At 51.2% G+C, this 20,986-nt stretch overlaps 1 protein-coding gene across 1 annotated transcript in view; it reads left to right on the top strand.

Moving 5' to 3' along the window:
- dock8 (dedicator of cytokinesis 8) overlaps positions 1-20,986 on the top strand; it is a 93,995-nt gene that overhangs the window by 2,738 nt on the left and 70,271 nt on the right. Inside the window, exons 2-7 of the mRNA XM_084457323.1 lie at positions 6,332-6,473; positions 12,355-12,530; positions 13,364-13,435; positions 16,664-16,772; positions 20,339-20,548; positions 20,625-20,710. Of these exons, the coding sequence (XP_084313449.1) occupies positions 6,332-6,473; positions 12,355-12,530; positions 13,364-13,435; positions 16,664-16,772; positions 20,339-20,548; positions 20,625-20,710 (795 nt within the window). The remainder of the gene's footprint in view (positions 1-6,331; positions 6,474-12,354; positions 12,531-13,363; positions 13,436-16,663; positions 16,773-20,338; positions 20,549-20,624; positions 20,711-20,986) is intronic.

The following is a 20,986-nucleotide window of genomic DNA, read 5'->3' as shown; positions in this document are numbered from 1 at the left end:
CCGGCAGCCTAAAGCCTAGCTGCTCCAGACCAACACAAACGCTGAGGAAGCTACAGCGCGGCCCAGAAGGGCTGAGCTCAGCAGCATGTGTCGGCCTGCCTTGCACAGCCCAGGAATGTGAGACAGACCTGCCAGCCATCTGAAGGATTACATCACCGTTCCCCTGCGCAGATCAGGTCGGCTGCTAGTAACTGGGAAGGAGGTTGACTGGACTTTGATTCAACTTGACCACCACAAGTGAGTCGCTGGCACCGGTCACCTCCGCCGTCCGCGTCCCCGCCTAGCGATGCCGCCACAGACCGTCACCATGGCCACGCGACGCTGCCACATAGCGTCGACTCGACACTCCCCGGCCGTCGTCCTCCTCAGCCCTGATTGGATGGCTGCTGCAACGTCGTCCTCCTCAGCCCTGATTGGACGGCTGCTGCGTTGTCCTTGTTATTGTTTGTACAGCGACGGATGACTCTCCCTGTGTCAGCAGGAGAGATGGATTCTGGGTACTACGCCTCCCAAATGAGGGGGAATTAAAATCCTGCTGCGCGTCCTTCTCCTGGGGGGGGCACCTCTGACCTTTCACCTGAATTGTTACTTCAGGAAGTTGGGGGCCCTGCAGGGCCTGTTGCTCAATACAGTCACACTGCTGATATGCAGTTTCTATCTGGCTTCTCATCTGCTTCTCGGAGACCAACACAATGACACAGTGTTGTGTGTGCTTGGGGGACTCAGACACAGTGTTGTGTGTGCTTGGGGGACTCAGTCACAGTGTTGTGTGTGCTTGGGGGACTCAGACACAGTGCTGTGTGTGCTTGGGGGACTCAGACACAGTGTTGTGTGTGCTTGGGGGACTCAGACACAGTGTTGTGTGTGCTTGGGGGACTCAGACACAGTGTTGTGTGTGCTTGGGGGACTCAGACACAGTGTTGTGTGTGCTTGGGGGACTCAGACACAGTGTTGTGTGTGCTTGGGGGACTCAGACACAGTGTTGTGTGTGCTTGGGGGACTCAGACAGTCCTGTGTGTGCTTGGGGGACTCAGACACAGTGCTGTGTGTGCTTGGGGGACTCAGACACAGTGCTGTGTGTGCTTGGGGGACTCAGACAGTCCTGTGTGTGCTTGGGGGACTCAGACACAGTGTTGTGTGTGCTTGGGGGACTCAGTCACAGTGCTGTGTGTGCTTGGGGGACTCAGACACAGTGCTGTGTGTGCTTGGGGGACTCAGACACAGTGCTGTGTGTGCTTGGGGGACTCAGCATGGTGGAGCCTGTGCTTTGGTAGGACTGAGGCGTCTGAAGCATTGCACAGGCTTGCAACCTGTGTGTGCGTGCGTGTGTGTGTACGCACGTGTGTGCGTGTGCGTGCGTGTGTTTATTATGCATGTGTTAGCTAAGCTAAGGTGAACAGTAAGAACAACCACAAGCGACCAATGTTGTGACCCTCTTCCTTTCAAGACGAGAACATAGACGCTACTATTGCTCACTCAAATATTTGTCCCTTTAGAGCTTCCAGGGCAGAGTTCAGCTCTTCAAACCTCCTACTTTTTAACCATGACCTCAATCATCATCCATTTAATAAACAACATAAAAATGACAACATTTTAAAATGAGCCCTGTTGAGAGAGACTAACGATGAGAGAGAAACTGTTTGTTCTTTGTTTCTCTCGCTGACGATAGCGTTCGTCATCTCAGTGAATAACAAAACATCTGCTAATGAAATGAAATAAAAGACATGGGCTAGCTATGGTCGCTGCTTGGCAGCAAGGTTAGGATCCTATTCTACTAGCATAGTCTTTTTATAGTGATTGTGTGTGTGTGTGTGTGTGTGTGCCTCTAAGTTATGTTTTCTATTAGTGCACATATGGGCGTGTGTGTGTGTGTGCGTGCGTGTGTGTGTGTGTGTGTGTGTGTGTCTGAATTGTGTCTGCTTCCTTGCTTAGTAATTATGTCACAATGGTAATGAAAGATGTTGAGAGAGCTTGGTGTTGACAGAAAGTGGTGGAAGGGTTTGGGTTGTACTGAACACACAAGGTAAAGGCCTCAGAAGCCTGTCTTTATGTGGTGCCCTGTGAATGTGAGAGGTTTTATTTGACGAGCGACTTGGCGGACTCAGCCTTGACTGAGGCTCAGCACACCCACTCTCGGGCTGTCCTTGAATAGCTGTGCATATGTCTGTTTCGGTTTCCACATCACTGCTCTGAACTATCCCAGATGTAAACTTTATAAAACGCCGAGTAGCTGGAAAAAAAGCATGCAATGGTTTTGGATCTTCCCAGCTACAGTCCAGGTCAGCGCTAAGCGTGGTTTTGTCTGAAGCGCAGCGCTGGCCGTGTTGGATGCTGACCATGAATGTGATTCCAAATGCATTCCCCTGAACCTGTGTGGGCGACTCCTGACCTCCACACTGACCTTTGGACTCTTCGGTGTTTCATAACCCTGCAGTCCGACTCTGCTCGGCTCTTCTATCAAGACTCTGTTACTGTAACACCTGTGTATGGGTGTGTGTGTGTGTGTGTGTTTTGTGTGTGTGTGTGTGTCTTTGTGTGTGTGTGTGTGTGTGTGTGTGTGCGTGTGTGTGTGTGTGTCTTTGTGTGTGTGTCTGTGTGTAAGAGAGAGACAGATAGATAGATAGATAGATAGATAGATAGATATGAACTTGAGAGAGAGAGAGTGTTTGTCTCTCTCTAGTTGGACTTTGTTCTCTGTGTAAATTTGCATGTAGCGCTCCCACCCCTGTCCTGACCTTCCAGGCATGCGACTCAAAGGTTCACCTCCCCCAACATGCTGTGTGTGTGTGTGTGTGTGTGTCTGCTCAGTGTTCATTAACTCTCCGCAGCCATTGTCAGGACAGCCCAGCAATCTGCTAATGACCCAGTCCCCCTGTCGGCTTGGGAAGGGGGTGGGCTGTGGTCCATCTGACACACACACACACACACAAACACACACACACACACACACACACAATACAGCCTTGTTGGAGTACTTGCTTCAGGCACACATGCGCACGCCCACACAAACGCACGCACACACACACACACACACTCATGCAGGCAGACATTAGTAGTTTTTCTCTCCAGCGGGTCATTCCTCTGTCCTCTGGCCGGACTGTGGGGAGGGAGGAAGCTGCTGTCCAGCCATGTCTGGTCCAGTGATCCAGGAGAGGAATTACACACGTCACTGTGTTTTACAGGGATGTAAATTTACAGGGAAACTAATTGGGATACTTGGTGCCTTAGTGTTTGTGTCTGCACACGCACACACACGCACACACACACACACACACACACACCACTCCCCACGCCCTGCTATAAGGCTATTGTACTGTTCTGATGATTTTCCGCTTGGCCTGACCGCTGAAAAGGGGGCCAGCGCATTTGAGCCAGCCGCTCGTCCAGCGCTTAATACTGCTGCTCTCTGTGGGAGCAGAGGAGACTAGGGAGCAGGGAGCAGAGGAGTCTGTGAGGAGCAGGGAGGAGGGAGCAGAGGAGACTGGGGAGCAGGGAGGAGGGAGCAGAGGAGACGGGGGAGCAGGGAGCAGAGGAGACTGGGGGGGAGCAGGGAGCAGAGGAGTCTGTGAGGAGCAGGGAGGAGGGAGCAGAGGAGACTGGGGGGGAGCAGGGAGCAGAGGAGACTGGGGAGCAGGGAGGAGGGAGCAGAGGAGACTGGGGAGCAGGGAGCAGAGGAGACTGGGGAGCAGAGGAGTCTGTGAGGAGCAGGGAGGAGGGAGCAGAGGAGACTGGGGAGCAGGGAGCAGAGGAGACTGGGGAGCAGGGAGCAGAGGAGACTGGGGAGCAGGGAGCAGAGGAGACTGGGGAGCAGAGGAGTCTGTGAGGAGAAGGGAGGAGGGAGCAGAGGAGACTGGGGAGCAGGGAGCAGAGGAGACTGGGGAGCAGGGAGCAGAGAAGCAGGGAGCAGAGGAGACTGTGGGGAACAGGGAGCAGAGAAGCAGGGAGCAGAGGAGCAGCTCGCACACGGACGCCACCGAGGACAACAGGGTCATTGATGGTCCTCACGGGGCTCTGGGAGTCAGGAGGGGATCATTAGGCTGCTGGAAGGCAAAAGCATCATCATGAATAAGGACAGCTTAACCACCGAGTTTGAGACGGTATAATGAGCAATAAAACCTGATTAAAGGAGGAGTGTAGCCTAGTGGTTAGTCAGTTATACCTTAGTCACGGCGCATTGTGAATTATTAATAGTTAATTTTGAGAATATGGCATGGCGAGGTCTTGGCCTGTCTTTCTCTCCACCACTCCCCCCTCTCATTCTGCCTTTCTCTCAGTATCTCTCTCTCTCTTTCTCTCTCCTGGTTCTGACCTGTTGACCTGTGTGTGTGACCTCTCTTTCTCTGTCTCTGTCTCTCCTGGTTCTGACCTGTTGACCTGTGTGTGTAACCTCTCTCTCTCTCTCTCTCTCTCTCTCTCTCTCTCTCTCTCTCTCCTGGTTTTGACCTGTTGACCTGTGTGTAACCTCTCCCTCTCTCTCTCTCTCTCTCTCTCTCTCTCTCTCTCTCTCTCTCCTGGTTCTGACCTGTTGACCTGTGTGTGTAACCTCTCTCTCTCTCTCTCTCTCTCTCTCTCTCTCTCTCTCTCTCCTGGTTCTGACCTGTTGACCAGTGTTAATTTTGACAGCAAATTATGATTTTGTTTTAGTCATAGTCTTTTGACTAAAATGCCATTTAGTTTTAGTCATATTTTAGTCATCTGACTAGTTTTAGTCTAGTTTTAGTTGACTAAATATCATTACGATTTTAGTCGACAAAATCTACCATAGATTTAGACAACTCAAATTTAACAGGCTTAGTTCAATCAATCAATCAAGTTGGATTTATATAGCGCCCTTCATGAAACCCAGAGCGCTTTACAGAGTCCAGTATTCATTCAGACAGTCATACCGGTGGTGGTAAGATACATAGCTACAGCTGCCCTGGGGCAGACTGACAGAAGCGTGGCTGCTTCTGTCAGACAGTTTCATAATGAAGCATTCCTCTCCCCCAGTCTGATGCTAACTGTGTTTGTGCCTGATAAAGCAAGCTATAACATTATCATGTCAGCACTAGTTGGCTAGTCAGGCTAGCTAACATCAGGCACAGGCTAGCTAACGTCACACCAGAGGAGAGGGGCTATGGCGGCGCCAGGTAGCTAACTGTTCGTGTCTTATCCATCTAGCTACAGTATAACATTAGACAGCAGCAGTAGTTGCTTAGCTAGCTTACCCAGACTAGCTAACGCTAGATACCCCCGCCAGCCGCCACAAGCATAGCCCCACTTGTTGCTAAACAGTGTAACGTTAGCTAACCTGTGCCTAACATTAGCTAGCCACTAACGTTAGCGTTGCAAAGATCAGACACTTCAGTTCTCCCCCGCCACAAACCTACGTGAAACACTGGTTTCTTTTAGCTTGTATTGTATTTGAAGTATTTCAGAAACACACCAGCTTGGGTTTAGCTAATACAGTAACGTTAGCCGGGGGTGGGGGGGTGCTTACCTTCTCGTGAATTTCGGGATGACTGTTCTCCAAATGTCGCTTTAAGTTTGTTGTATTTTTGCCAGTAATTTTCACCCCACACGGTTTACAAATGGTTTTGTTTTCCTTTGCATCAAATATCCAGTTTATCCAGATGTCTGCTCTCCTCTTTCTCCCGGTGTGTGCGAACGTTGACAAAGACATTTCTGAACTGTGGTCATTTACTGAACAGTTCAGGCGCAGCAGTCGTATGCTGTTAGTTGACTTCCCGCCGGCCGGTGTAGCAACGGTACTATTCAAATGTAGGCCTACACACAACAGGCTACCTGTAGGTTGCATCCAACTCGTTCTATTAATACATCCATGATCCAACTGCGCACATCCCGAACCTCGACATTCTGATTTGAACTTTTCCCATACGTCCCTCCATAACCATTTTAGTCTAGTTTTTATTTGTTGACGAAAATGTGAATAGATATAGTCATAGATTTTGTCATCATACATTCATTTTTATTTAGTTATCGTCTTGTGACGATAACCCAAAAAACATTTGTTGACGAATAGTTTTCGTCATAGTTCTCGTCAACGAAATTAACACTGCTGTTGACCTGTGTGTGTGACCTCTCTCTCTCCTGGTTCTGACCTGTTGAACTGTGTGTGTGTGTGACCTCTCTCTCTCTCTCTCTCTCTCTGTCTCTCCTGGTTCTGACCTGTTGATCTGTGTGTGTGACCTCTCTCTCTCTCTCTCTCTCTCTGTCTCTCCTGGTTCTGACCTGTTGATCTGTGTGTGTGACCTCTCTCTCTCTCTCTGTCTCTCCTGGTTCTGACCTGTTGACCTGTGTGTGTGACCTCTCTCTCTCTCCTCTCTTCCAGACACTCGTCTGCTGAGATCCGTAAACAGTTCAGTGGCTCCTCCCATGGCTCCTCCCATGGCTCCCCCCATGGCTCCTCCCATGGCTCCTCCCAGCACAGCCGCCACAACTCCAACGCCTCCGCCTCCATGTGCTTCACCGTGGTGAGTCACACACACACACACACACAAACACCACACACACACACACACACACACACACCACCACCAATACATACTCCCATAAATCACTCTTCTAGTCCAGTCTTCTCTTTCTCTCTCTTTGTTTCTCTCTCTTACTCTTTCCTCCCCCCCTCTCTGTCTCTCTCTGTCTGTCTCTCTCTCTCTCTCTCTCTCTCTCTCTCTCTCTCTCTCTCTCTCTCTTCCTCCCTCTCTCATCCTGAGTGTTCTAATACCTCTCTATGTTTCTAGGGCTTTAGACATTTAGTCTGTCATGCATATCCCTGCCATGCATATCCCTGCCAGTCTGACTGACTCTTTAAGTGGTAATGCTTTGATGCCCCACTCTCTCTACTCCCCCACTCTCTCTCTCTCCCTCTCTACTCCCCCACTCTCTCTCCCTCTCATTCTCTCCCTCTCTTTCCCCCTCTCTCCCCCCTCTCTCTCTCCCTCTCTCCCCCTCTCCCCCCCACTCTCTCTCTCCCTCTCATTCTCTCTCTCTCTCTCTCCCTGTCTCTGTCTGCCTCTCTCTGTCTATCTCTCTCTCCCTCTCTCTCTCTCTCTCTGTGATGTGTGTGCTGTTCAGTCAGCTGACAGGGATGGGGAGGAGGGGGTGTGTCTCCATGCCCGGGGGAACTACTGGGTAATCTCTAACCTGGCTGGGAAGTGGGTCACAGCCTTCTGCTTCCCTCCCAGTCAACACAGACAAGTCTCTCATCCAGCCGGATCTGGGAGGCGGGAGAGGGCTTTTAATACCCTCATAATCTCTGGGATGATGTTTTCCCATGGTGCACCGTCAGTTGGATAATGTTTTCCCATGGTGCACCGTCAGTTGGATGATGTTTTCCCATGGTGCACCGTCAGTTGGATGATGTTTTCCCATGGTGCACCATCAGCTGGATGATGTTTTCCCATGGTGCACCGTCAGCTGGATGGATGATGGATGGATGTGAGGGACGATCACTTGTCGGTTCATAGGAACGATTAGGGACGAGTGTGTTTCTTTGTCAGGATTCTAGTGGCGTTTTTTTTAAACTTCAATCAAGTTTCAACTTCATCAACAGCCGCTGAGTCACCATCAAAGACATGTTGTATGCAGGCAAAGAAGAAAGTTCATTTTCCAAGCGGATTCTGCTTTTGGTTTAATACAGCAATCAATCAACCAATCAACCAATCTATCAATCTATCAAACAAGTTCCCTCCATGCCTCTCAATTACCGACCTCACCTATACGAGGAGGTGAGCCCCCTAGTGCCCAAAAACAATAAAGCAAAACAAATACAATAAACTAAATAACTACCTATAGTGACTATATAGTAATAACTAAATACTTGCTTCCTGGCTTCTACAGGGATGGTTGTTTGCCTAAGGCAGGACACAGACGTTGCTATGTGGAACTTGTGACTGTGTGCGCGTGTGCGATTTTGTGCATCAGCGCGCATGTGTGTGTGTGTGCGCACATGGTTTTATGCGCGTGGGCGTCCCTGTGTGTGTCCCCAGAATGGATGCTGAGGCCCTGTTGATGTTGCGTCATGTGGTTGCCTGTTGAAACCACTTCCCCTTCAGCCTCTCACCTTCCTGTAGAATGATCTGGTAGCTAGAACTCCAACCCGAGCCCCCGAGAGGGTTATGCCCGCCATACTGCTTATACCTATCCAGCCTGCGTCCAGCTCAGCAGAAGTGATCAGGGTCGAGGGTGTAGCGGCCATATTGGAACTACAGGCCTCAGTCTTGATCTTGTGGTTCGTTCTACTAGAGGAAACGGAGCCCGGCAGCAGACAGCCAGCAGGTTCTCGTTTCCGGACTGCGCCATTTTGTCAACTTCCCTCATCGGTGTTGAGGGTACAGTGAGGTGAGTCTACTCGCACACAGACTTCATACGCACCAGGGTTTTTGCGCTGTGACCCAAGGTAGGTCTTCTCCAGGGATTGTGAATGTGTGTGTGTGTGTGTCTGTGTGTCTAGTAGTTGATGGTTTTTAGGGTAGAAGCAGGTGATGTTGTGTGTAGGGTTTCTTCTTGGGGAAGTACAGGCACCAGGCTGAAAGAGGCAGTAGCAGAATTGACAGTACAGAAATGTATCATTTTTGTCATATAGTGACTACTTGATCCATCAAACACACACACACACACACACACACACACCCTTGTTCCACTATAGTCCACCGCTAGGCTAGGCTAGGCTAGGCTAGCTGTTGAGAGCAGCATGGTGTGCCCGAGCAGAGGCATGCATAGATTTGCATTTATTTGTTTCTGTTGGCCTCCCCACTAAAGAAGGCAGAAAGAGGCCTTTATGGTGGAAGATCTGCTGCTGTAATTACACCCAGCGCTCACATTTCTCTGGAGACCGCGGAATTTGGAAGAGATGTGCGCATAGATCCCCTTCCTCTCACACCTCGTCAGGCTGGGGTCACGCTGTGGAGGCAGGATCAGCTGCAGACCCTCGCCGTGTTTCTGCTTTTGGAAATAGCATTGAGACAGGTCATCTCCTTCAATATTTGTTTTCATGCATTCCTTTTGTCTCATTTTTCCATCTCTCTCTCTCTCTCTCTCTCTCTCTCTCTCTCTCATGTGTTCTGTATTTCTGTCAGTGTTGCAATATCCTCTAAGGAGCTGCTGAGCTGCCAATAGCGTGTCTGTGGGGGGTGATGGGTAAAAACATGTCTTAGAGAGCAAATGGAATCCAGCTCTCCTTTCTCTCCTATGCTGCAGATTAAGCCCACCTGCTGGCTCTGCCCTAGCGTCCCTACAGAACCATCAGTATCAGAACCAGACAGAACCCTCAGTATCAGAACCAGACAGAACCCTCAGTATCAGAACCAGACAGAACCATCAGTATCAGAACCAGACAGAACCATCAGAATCAGAACCAGACAGAACCCTCAGTATCAGAACCAGACAGAACCCTCAGTATCAGAACCAGATAGAACCCTCAGTATCAGAACCAGACAGAACCATCAGTATCAGAACCAGACAGAACCATCAGAATCAGAACCAGACAGAACCCTCAGTATCAGAACCAGACAGAACCATCAGAATCAGAACCAGACAGAACCCTCAGTATCAGAACCAGACAGAACCCTCAGTATCAGAACCAGACAGAACCATCAGAATCAGAACCAGACAGAACCCTCAGATCCTCACCCAGCCCAGAGGGATGGAGCCAGGACCTCCATGCTGAGGCTGCAGCTACTCATCCAGATCTGATAGCCTCTCTCTCTCTCTCTCTCTCTCTCTCTCTCTCTCTCTCTCTCTCTCTCTCTCTCTCTCTTCGTCTCTCTCCCTCTCTCTCTCTCCCTCTCCCTCTCTCTCCCTCTCTTTCTCCCTCTCTCTCCCTCTCTTTCTCCCTCTCTCTCTCTCCCTCTCTCTCTCTCCCTCTCTCTCTCTCTCTCTCCCTCTCTCTCTCCCTCTCTCCCTCTCTCTCTCTCTCTCTCTCTCTCTCTCTCTCTCCCTCTCTCTGCTGATGTAAAGCATGTGTGTTGGTCTCTCATCTCCTTACCAGAGGCCTGTATGGGATGAGTCTAGAGGTGCAGAGTGGTTCCATGTATAGGGTTGGAACAGTGACATCTGATTCAAAGCGACGTGGTTGTTCGTTCATCTTTTGTAGCAGATGATTGTGGTAATTGTGTGTGTTTGTTTATTGATCTGCGGGGTGCTGTGTATAGGCTACTGTAGAGCCACAGCATCAGATCTTTAGACTGGTGGGGCCAAGGCGCGGGCGAAGAGGACTAAAGCCGGGTTCACATACCGTAGTAGAGACGATGTTAGGATCATGCGCTACGACTGTGGGGGAACCAACAGGGCGGCAGAGGACAGGTAGGACTGTTCAGCCCGAGGGTGTTGTTTATTGGCGGCTGGGGAAGGGGGTGTGTGGGAGAGTGTGTGGTGCACTGGGAGGCTAGAGATGTGATGGCTAGGCAGGTGTTGTTAAGATGTGATGGCTAGGCAGGTGTTGTTAAGATGTGATGGCTAGGCAGGTGTTGTTAAGATGTGATGGCTAGGCAGGTGTTGTTAAGATGTGATGGCTAGGCAGGTGTTGTTAAGATGTGATGGCTAGGCAGGTGTTGTTAAGATGTGATGGCTAGGCAGGTGTTGTTAAGATGTGATGGCTAGGCAGGTGTTGTTAAGATGTGATGGCTAGGCAGGTGTTGTTAAGATGTGATGGCTAGGCAGGTGTTGTTAAGATGTGATGGCTAGGCAGGTGTTGTTAAGATCTGATGGCTAGGCAGGTGTTGTTAAGATGTGATGGCTAGGCAGGTGTTGTTAAGATGTGATGGCTAGGCAGGTGTTGTTAAGATGTGCGTGCGCCAAAACACAGTGTCCAGTCCCAGGTCCAAAGGGGACAGTCCCAGAGAGAAGGCGAGGGTCGCACCGGGAGGTCAGTCCGTGGGGTCAGGGCTAGGGGGAGGGGGGGCTCAGGGTGTTCAGAAGACGGAGGGGGCCGTGGAGGCGCGGGAGAGGCAGGGATCCAGGGAGACACAAGAGGAGCCGGGGCCGTGGAGGTGCGGGAGAGGGTCTGTGGGGTACTTGGGGGGGCGGGGCTAGGTTCTGGCAACGAGCAGATGAGATGCTTGAAATGCTTTCCATAAGATTTGACACGTTGAATCTTGAAAACGGCAGAGTTATGACCGTCTCTAATGCCGCAACATAACGAGGGACACGACACGGTTATGATGCAGATACAATTCCATATTTAATATAAGGTAAATAACAAAAAAACAACACAGCGGACAAAAATAATGTGGTTAGTGAGTGTGAGAATGACTCTCTCTCTCTCTCTCTCTCTCTCTCTCTCTCTCTCTCTCTCTCTCACACACACACTTAAAGCTTGATTCAGGAAACTGTCTCATAGTCAGTGTCTGGGGTACTTCCTGTATGAGTTACAGTTCTATATATATATGAGCTGTAGTTCTACTGTATATATGATCTGTAGTCCTACTGTATGAGCTGTAGTTGTGTATATATGATCTGTAGTCCTACTGTATGAGCTGTAGTTGTGTATATATGATCTGTAGTCCTACTGTATGTGCTGTAGTTGTGTATATATGATCTGTAGTCCTACTGTATGAGCTGTAGTTCTGTATATATGATCTGTAGTCCTACTGTATGAGCTGTAGTTCTGTATATATGATCTGTAGTCCTACTGTATGTGCTGTAGTTGTGTATATATGATCTGTAGTCCTACTGTATGAGCTGTAGTTCTACTGTATATATGATCTGTAGTCCTACTGTATGAGCTGTAGTTGTGTATATATGATATGTAGTCCTACTGTATGAGCTGTAGTTGTGTATATATGATATGTAGTCCTACTGTATGAGCTGTAGTTCTGTATATGATCTGTAGTCCTACTGTATGAGCTGTAGTTCTGTATATATGATCTGTAGTCCTACTGTATGAGCTGTAGTTCTACTGTATAAATGAGCTCAGTCCCTCTGAGGAGAGCTTGTGTGCTGTAGGCCCATAGTTTACTTGTCTGATGTTGTCTAGAGAGTCCAGATCCAACTTGTCTTCGCTCTCTTTTTGTTTTTTTTGCTCTCCTTTTCACTTTTGATTCTCTCTCTCTCTTTCTCTTTCTCTCTCTCTCTCTCTCTCTCTCTCTCTCTCTCTCTCTTATCTGAAGCAGTGCTTTAGTTCTTAGTCCTTCATGTTCAGACGTTCCTGCAGCTGGAGAAACAGACAGGCCTGACATACCTGGAACACATGGCTGCTCCTTAAAATCAACCTGAATCATATTGTTCTTCTCAGCGTTTAAATCTCTCTCCTCTCCTCTCCTCTCCTCTCCTCTCCTCTCCTCTCCTCTCCTCTCCTCTCCTCTCCTCTCCTCTCCTCTCCTCTCCTCTCCTCTCCTCTCCTCTCCTCTCCTCCAGCCCCAGTCGTATGTTGCCGTGGAGCCGCTGGACCTGGAGGAGTTCCTGATGTCACAGCTGCGCAGCGGAGACCCCGCCCTCATGGCGGAGCTGGGGGAGTTCCCCGACGACAACCTGGAGGTGGAGCTGGTGGAGAAGGAGTGTCGCACCGTCCGGCACTCTGCCCCCAAGGAGGGGTGGGTCACGGGACAGCGTGCACACACACACACACACCACACACCACACACCACACACATGTACGCAGACACTCGTATACAGTGTCCTAAAATAGCTGAAGCCAGCTTAGATCCGGAGGTTAGTCACAGTGTTCATTTCCACTCCCCAACCAGGAAAGATCAAGAAGCTGCAGAAGAATCTAGCATATCTAGTCTGTGAGAAACTATTGTGTGAATGTGTCTTATCTTATCTCTCAGGGCTGTCCTTTACTCAGGCTTCTCACCTTCACCATGATGGCGCAGATTATGACAACGCAGGAATGTGCTGTTTCTTCTGTGTGAACAGAGTGGTGTGTGTGTGTGTGTGTGTGTGTGTGTGTGTGTGTGTGTGTGCGTGCATGCGCGCCTTTGTGCATGTATCTGCGTGTGTGCTAGGGAGGAGACGGTATGGATTTTTGCATCATGGTGCAGTATCTAGTTACACAGTACATTTACGGTATTTCACCTCCCTACAGTGCAACACGTGATGGAAAATACACACTATTGTAATTAAGCTCAGTTTATTAATAGCAAGCTTATATTAAATTACAAAATTAACTGTTGCAAGCAACTTGAAATGTGAAGTTTCAGCAGCGCATTATTGTGTAATACCGTAAACGTAATACTGTAAACACAGGGAATGTCACGGTTCTAATACCATGGACATTGTATACCGTGGTTCACGGTTTTATGGTATACCGTCTCATCCCTAGTGTGTGCGTGCGCGCCTTTGTGCTTGTGTGCATGCAGGTGTGTGTGTGTGTGTGTTTGTACTACAGCACCTCGTCACTCCCCCTCCTCTGTGCTCTGACCAGGGAGGAGCTGGAGCCTCACGTGAGAGACTGTGTCCAGAGCTACACCCAACCCTGGCTGGTGGTCAGCAGACGGTAGGACTCCTCCCACCAGCCCTCACCACCCACAGACCCCACACCACCCCACACCATAGACCATACAGACCCCACACCACCCCACACCATAGACCATACAGACCCCACCCCACCCCACACCATAAACCCATACAGACCCCACACCACCCCACATAGACCCATACAGACTCCACACCACCCCACACCATAGACCATACAGACCCCACACCACCCCACACCATAGACCTATACAGACCCCACACCACCCCACACCATAGACCCATAAAGACCCACACCACCCCACACCATAAACCCATACAGACCCCACACCACCCCACACCATAAACCCATACAGACCCCACACCACCCCACACCATAGACCCATACAGACTCCACCCGACCCCACATAGACCCATACAGACCCCACACCACCCCACATAGACCTCCACACCACCCCACATACCCATACAGACCTCACACCACCCCACATACCCATACAGACCTGACACCACCCCACATACCCATACAGACCTCACACCACCCCACATACCCATACAGACCCCCACACAACCCCACCTTCTACAGCCAGTACTATATTTCAGGAATCATCTCTAGACACCCACCCCCTCACAGACCCCCCCCCAGGGTCAGATAGGTACAGGCCCCCTCATAGACCCCGCCCCCCCCAGGGTCAGGTAGGTACAGGCCCCCTCATAGACCCCGCCCCCCCCAGGGTCAGGTAGGTGCAGGCCCCCTCATAGACCCCCCCCCCCAGGGTCAGGTAGGTACAGGCCCCCTCATAGACCCCGCCCCCCCAGGGTCAGGTAGGTGCAGGCCCCCTCATAGACCCCCCCCCCCCCCAGGGTCAGGTAGGTGCAGGCCCCCTCATAGACCCCCCCCCCCCCCCAGGGTCAGGTAGGTACAGTAGACCTAGTATACCTGGGCTGGCCAGGGCGGTCTGGACTCCAGCGCTCCCGGGATTAGCATCCCAGTTTACAACCAAACAATCCCGCCTGAAGGTGTGTCTCTCAAAACCACCAGATTCGGCCCAAAGTGCCAGTGGAAAAGACCTACGAGACCCTCAGAGACCCTCAGAGACCCTCCGAGACCCTCTGGCCAGGGCTGGGGACCAGAGGGCTCATTTATAAAACCTTGCTCAGGATTCGCGTACTAAGGGTTGCGGACATCCGCAATTTCCAAAAGGTACGCACAACGATTTTCCGATTTATAATGAAGTGCGCACGCATGTCCCACGCCGGTTCCCCATTATAAATCTCAATCAACTCTAAACTTGGCGCACGTGAGCGCGCGTTGTCCCACCCTCTTAACGCCCATAAATGCCTATAAATGGCCAGTGAAACGCCTCCCATTCACAGAAATCGATACAGCCCAAATCTAACATGACAGCAAACGTGACAGCAAAAACGCGGAAGCGGCTCATGAGCCACTCGTCGTCATTGGCCAGTAGGTCTCGCCGGTCACTGCGACTCGCTCTCTCAGAATTCCTTCATCCACATCATCCAAAAGCAGTAGTCTACATATAAAGCAGCCATTGTGCGTCATTACGCATTGGAATTGCATGCCTTTATATACCCACCCACGGACATGATTATATTAAACAGGTGTGATTGTCACTGACAATATATGAACCACGCACATGATTGTTTGATTTCATTTCTGGGTATAGGAGACGATACAGTGATGACATGTAGAGGCGAGGGCACTTATTACCGACAATGCTGGATGTCATGAAGACAGAACAGCCGATGACACATAACATCCATAACATCTAAGACATTTAACAGCACTCTTATCTGCCCGACTGAGGCATCGAACACGGGGTCAGTTTAGCCTATTTCATTCATCAAATATACATGGCGATTTCTAAATAGCCTAAATAGCTTATAATAATGGGCGCCCTATGAATATGGGTTCCTGAGTCAAACAATGAGAGGCAATGAAACACCACCAACAAACAGCCTATTTCAGTGTAACACAGCGTATAGTGAATCATATTATCCTTATAATATATTAGCCTACACATTGCCTGAGTAAATATGTAATGCGCAACAGTGCACATGTATTTCTTGTTTTGGAAGGCTAGGCTGTGTCTAGGCACTGTCACTTACCCCGCAGTGAGAGGGCCGTCTCTACGACTAGAGTGATTGTTGTTCTACCAAAATTGGGATTTACAGCAGTATAAATATGAAGGCAACTCATTCACAACAGTAGGCCTATTTGAATTATAGTGATTGCTTTGAGCACATAGCCTACGCTGTCTACATTATTATTTATGAGATTAAATAAATAAAGGAATCATTTATGAGAATAAATAAATGAATCAATTGTTTAGCGTTGACAGATCCAGTTGATTATGATTCCCGGTTGGACTGTGCAACATATTTGAGGTGTTATTTTGCAATATCGGATAGGCCTATATTTATTGTTCACAATGGTGTCAATTTCAAAGCGTTTCTCAGGTTTCACCTTTCTGTCATTAGGATCGCAGTTTCTCATTTCACCAGAAATGTGCGTACGCATGGGTCAGAGTGTGCTTGGAGGTGAGCACATTCTACGCCATTCTCCCGTCAAGTTTGTTTTTTATAAATCCCGAAGTTTGCTCAGGAGTGGCGTACGCATTATTTTGTGCTACGCAAGCTTTCTAAATGAGGCCCCAGGCCAGGCGGGGGGGCAGGTTCCTCATCTCCTGCGCCTGCTCTGTCTTGATAGGACTAGAGACGTGTCTAGTCTCTGCCTATCAGCCAGGAAATGAGAGGAGAGGAGAGGAGGGAGAGAAGTGGGATTGGGCCCACACGTCTCAGATCTACAGGTGGACTTCCTGTTCTCACAGGAAGTAGGGAGGTCTGAGGGGCCGTGATAGAGCGCTGTCTGTCCTCACACAGTCCATTGTGGGATTACCTATATCACAGACAGGATGCAGGTACACACACACACACACACACACACACACACTGGCAGGCAAACACACACACACACACACACACACACAAACACACACACAGGCAGGCAGGCAAACACACACACACACACACACACACACACACACACACTGGTCAGGGTGTTCACCCACATGCTAGGGTTCTGTTTGCATGGTAAGGGTGTTCACTTTTAAGTGTTATCTGGTTTGATTAGAAGGGGGGGGGGTTGATTAGATGTGGGTAACCATGTAAAAATGTGTGTGTGTGTGTGTGTGTGTGTGTGTGTGTGTGTGTGTGTGTGTGTATGCAGGTGCCAGGGCGATGGTTGGAGTGCGTACTCGGAGAGGGAGGGTCTTCACAAGCTCCTACAGAAACAGACGTTTGAGTCGGACGTCCAGCCGGAGAAACAGGAAACACCGGTAAGAGACACACACCGCAGAACGCATAGAACCGCAGAACGTTCACATCACAGAACACAGAACTATCACGCTCACATCACAGAACACAGAACTATCACGCTCACATCACAGAACACAGAACTATCACTTTCACATCACAGAACACAGAACTATCACGCTCACATCACAGAACACAGAACTATCACGCTCACATCACAGAACACAGAACTATCACGTTCACATCACAGAACACAGAACTATCACGCTCACATCACAGAACACAGAACTATCACGCTCACATCACAGAACACAGAACTATCACGTTCACATCACAGAACACAGAACTATCACGCTCACATCACACAATCTATCAGGATTCCCTGATCTCCTCTCCTGGTCTCTCTCCTGGTCTCTCCAGGTCTTTCTCTTGGTCTCTCTCCTGGTGTCTCTCCAGGTCTCTCTCCTGGTCTCTCTCCTGGTCTCTCTCCTGGTCTCTCTCCTGGTCTCTCCAGGTCTCTCTCCTGGTCTCTCTCCTGGTCTCTCCAGGTCTCTCTCCTGGTCTCTCCAGGTCTCTCTCCTGGTCTCTCCAGGTCTCTCTCCTGGTCTCTCCAGGTCTATCTCCAGGTCTCTCCAGGTCTCTCTCCTGGTCTCTCCAGGTCTATCTCCTGGTCTCTCTCCTGGTCTCTCCAGGTCTATCTCCTGGTCTCTCTCCTGGTCTCTCCAGGTCTTTCTCTTGGTCTCTCTCCTGGTCTCTCTCCTGGTCTCTCCAGGTCTCTCTCCTGGTCTCTCCAGGTCTTTCTCTTGGTCTCTCTCCTGGTCTCTCTCCTGGTTCTCTCCAGGTCTCTCTCCTGGTCTCTCCAGGTCTCTCTCCTGGTCTCTCCAGGTCTCTCTCCTGGTCTCTCCAGGTCTATCTCTTATCACGGTCTGCTGACAGCAGCCTGGACTCTACAGCACCTTCTACAGCCTGCCTAGCACACCTTGCACTGAGGAATGTGTGTGTGTGTGTGTGTGTGTGTGTGTGTGTGTGTGTGTGTGCGTGCGTATTAAAGAGCTCTGCCCTGCTCTGAGGGCATTCTAATCAATGTCTAGTGGCGAAGCAGAGAGTCGAGGGGGAGATTCAAACAGAACAGCTTTTTAAAATGAGAGGCTGAGAAAGAGAGACTGAGGGGGGGTGCAGACAGAGTGATTGATTTAAAAGGGAACTGAGATTTAAATGGAGAGAGAGGGTGGGGGTTGAGTGAGAGGGAGGGAGGGAGGGAGGGAGGTGTGTGTGTGTGTGTGTGTGTGTTTGTGAGAGGGTGGGGGTTGAGTGAGAGGGAGGGAGGGAGGTGTGTGTGTGTGTGTGAGAGAGAGAGGGCCCAGCAGTAAACAGTATTTGTTCATGGACAGGACCTCCTCCGTCCTGGCTCCCGCCCCTGTGTGTGTTTACCCAGCCTGCCTTGCAACACAAAGAGACGGCCTGAATATTCATGTCGCCCTCCCACCACTCACCCCCAGGCGGACCCAGGCCTATGTGGATTGGATTCATTTCTATTCTATTCTCTCCTTTTCTATTATTTTCTACTCTGTTCTCCATTCTGCTCTGCTCTCTCCGCTGCTGCCCGGCTTCATTCTATTCCCGGAGCCTTGCCCTGCCAAGTTCCGACCGCCGGGCCCTACCAGTCGCTGGCCTTGCCTCAGTCCCCGGACCAGGCCCTGGTCCTGCCAAGTCCATGGCCCCACCATCCAGCTCCCAGTCAGGTTCGGCCCCCCGGCCCCCCGGCCGCAGCCTTGCCAAGTTCTAATCACCCACACTGAAGGCCCTTGTTCCAAACATGGGTTTCCCATCCTCTCCAGGCCAAAAAGACAAGGGGAGAGAGAGAGAGGGAGGGAGAGAAAGAGAGAGAGGGAGAGAGGGGAAGAGAAAAAGAGGAAGAGAGAGAGATAGGGAGGGAGGGAGGGAAGAACAGGCCCATTGTCGCCCAGACCCTAACAGTCCTCCACTCCACACTGACTCTGCGACTAGCACTCCGAGGGAGTCTTGTGGAGTCCGCCGGGCCCAGCCAGGAGGACAGGCCTCGGTGGGGTACCGGCGCTGGTCGGGCCCAGCCAGGAGGACAGGCCTCGGTGGGGTACCAGCGCTGGTCGGGCCCAGCCAGGAGGACAGGCCTCGGTGGGGTACCGGCGCTGGTCGGGCCCAGCCAGGAGGACAGGCCTCGGTGGGGTACCGGCGCTGGTCGGGCCCAGCCAGGAGGACAGGCCTCGGTGGGGTACCGGCGCTGGTCGGGCCCAGCCAGGAGGACAGGCCTCGGTGGGGTACCGGCACTGGTCGGGCCCAGCCAGGAGGACAGGCCTCGGTGGGGTACCGGCGCTGGTCGGGCCCAGCCAGGAGGACAGGCCTCGGTGGGGTACCGGCACTGGTCGGGCCCAGCCAGGAGGACAGGCCTCGGTGGGGTACCGGCGCTGGTGCATCATATCCACGGGGCCGGATCACAGAGGGAAGGGTTCAGAGCAGGACAGAGCCTGCGGGCGGAGAGGCCGTGCCCAGACCAGGCAGCCCAGTCTGAGACCGTCTCCACACGCTGGAATCCCCTCTGATTACCAGGGTCTCTGAGACCGTCTCCACACGCTGGAATACCCTCTGATTACCAGGGTCTCTGAGACCGTCTCCACACGCTGGAATCCCCTCTGATTACCAGGGTCTCTGAGACCGTCTCCACACGCTGGAATACCCTCTGATTACCAGGGTCTCTGAGACCGTCTCCACACGCTGGAATACCCTCTGATTACCAGGGTCTCTGATTACCAGGGTCTCTGAATACCAGGGTCTCTGATTACCAGGGTCTCTGAATACCAGGGTCTCTGATTACCAGGGTCTCTGATTACCAGGGTCTCTGATTACCAGGGTCTCTGATTACCAGGGTCTCTGAGAGGAGGCTCACCGGGGTCTGCTGGGTCCGAGTCACGGATTCTACGCCCGTCTGTGTTCATTCTCGGGGCCGCTCACACACACTTTACACAACCGCCCGAGAGTGACCTTTCACCTCCGATATGGGGTTCATTCTACCATGACAAGACGCCGGTCTCTTCGACTTAAAAACAAAAAAACAAAACAAAGACTTAAAAATGTCCTCAAACCATCTTTCTCCTCGATCCTTATCGGACCACCATTTTTCTGCACTTCCCTGCTCCTCTGATATCAGTGCATTTCTATGGGCAGGACTAAGTTAACAGCCGATGTGTAAACATGCTTCCTGGCTGTTCAATTGATTAATCTGTTTTATTCTGTCCTGCAATTTGGTCAGATTTGTCACTATAATAATAGTAATCATACTGTAACATCCCAGGGACTCCACAGAAAATCAGGCAACTAATAAAATTCTGATTGAAGATGTAGCGAGTTGTGTCCCATTTCTTAGGTAAAGATTTCAACCCCTATCCCTTGTGGCTCCGTTCTGAAGGGCCACTACCCAGTCGAGGGCACTCCAAAACTAGGGGCTAGTGGGGGTATTGGGATTGGGCCATCATTTTACTCTCTCTCTCTCTCTCCCCCTCGCCCCTCCTGAACCCTGTTCCCATGTTAACCCCCCCCCCCCCCTCCCCTCCAGGTGAAGTCTCCGTCCCTGGCGGTGCTGGACGACGACTCCGGCCGCACGCTGACCTCCTCGGACTTCGACCTGCGGTGTCTGACCCCTGACCCCCGGGTGGAGGGCCTGCTGCGCTTCAGCGTCCCTGAAGAGCTGGACCGGTTCAACCAGGAGGCTCGACAGGGGCAGCGGCTCCCCGAGCTCTTCGCCCTGTACCCGCCCGCCGACGAGGTGAGACGCACACACACACACACACACGCACACGCACACACACACACTTCCCCTGACTCTATCTCTGGTGGCCCAGGAGGAAGCGGTGGAGATCCGGCCCATCCCTGACTGTCCCAAGGAGCACATGGGAGAGAGGATCCTGATCCGCTGCCTGACCATGAAGTACGTCCCTCCCACACCTGGGCTCACGAGGACCAGGGGTACCTAGCTAGCTAGACGGACCAGGGGTACCTAGCTAGCTAGACGGAGCAGGGGTACCTAGCTAGCTAGACGGAGCAGGGGTACCTAGCTAGCTAGACGGACCAGGGGTACCTAGCTAGCTAGACGGAGCAGGGGTACCTAGCTAGCTAGACGGAGCAGGGGTACCTAGCTAGCTAGACGGAGCAGGGGTACCTAGCTAGCTAGACGGACCAGGGGTACCTAGCTAGCTAGACGGAG

This window comes from Borostomias antarcticus (genome assembly GCF_949987555.1).
Source record: "Borostomias antarcticus genome assembly, chromosome: 23".
In the NCBI taxonomy this organism is placed as follows: Eukaryota; Metazoa; Chordata; class Actinopteri; order Stomiiformes; family Stomiidae; genus Borostomias; species Borostomias antarcticus.
Note: the sequence above shows the minus strand (reverse complement) of the source record. Positions and strands in the feature narration are given on the sequence as shown.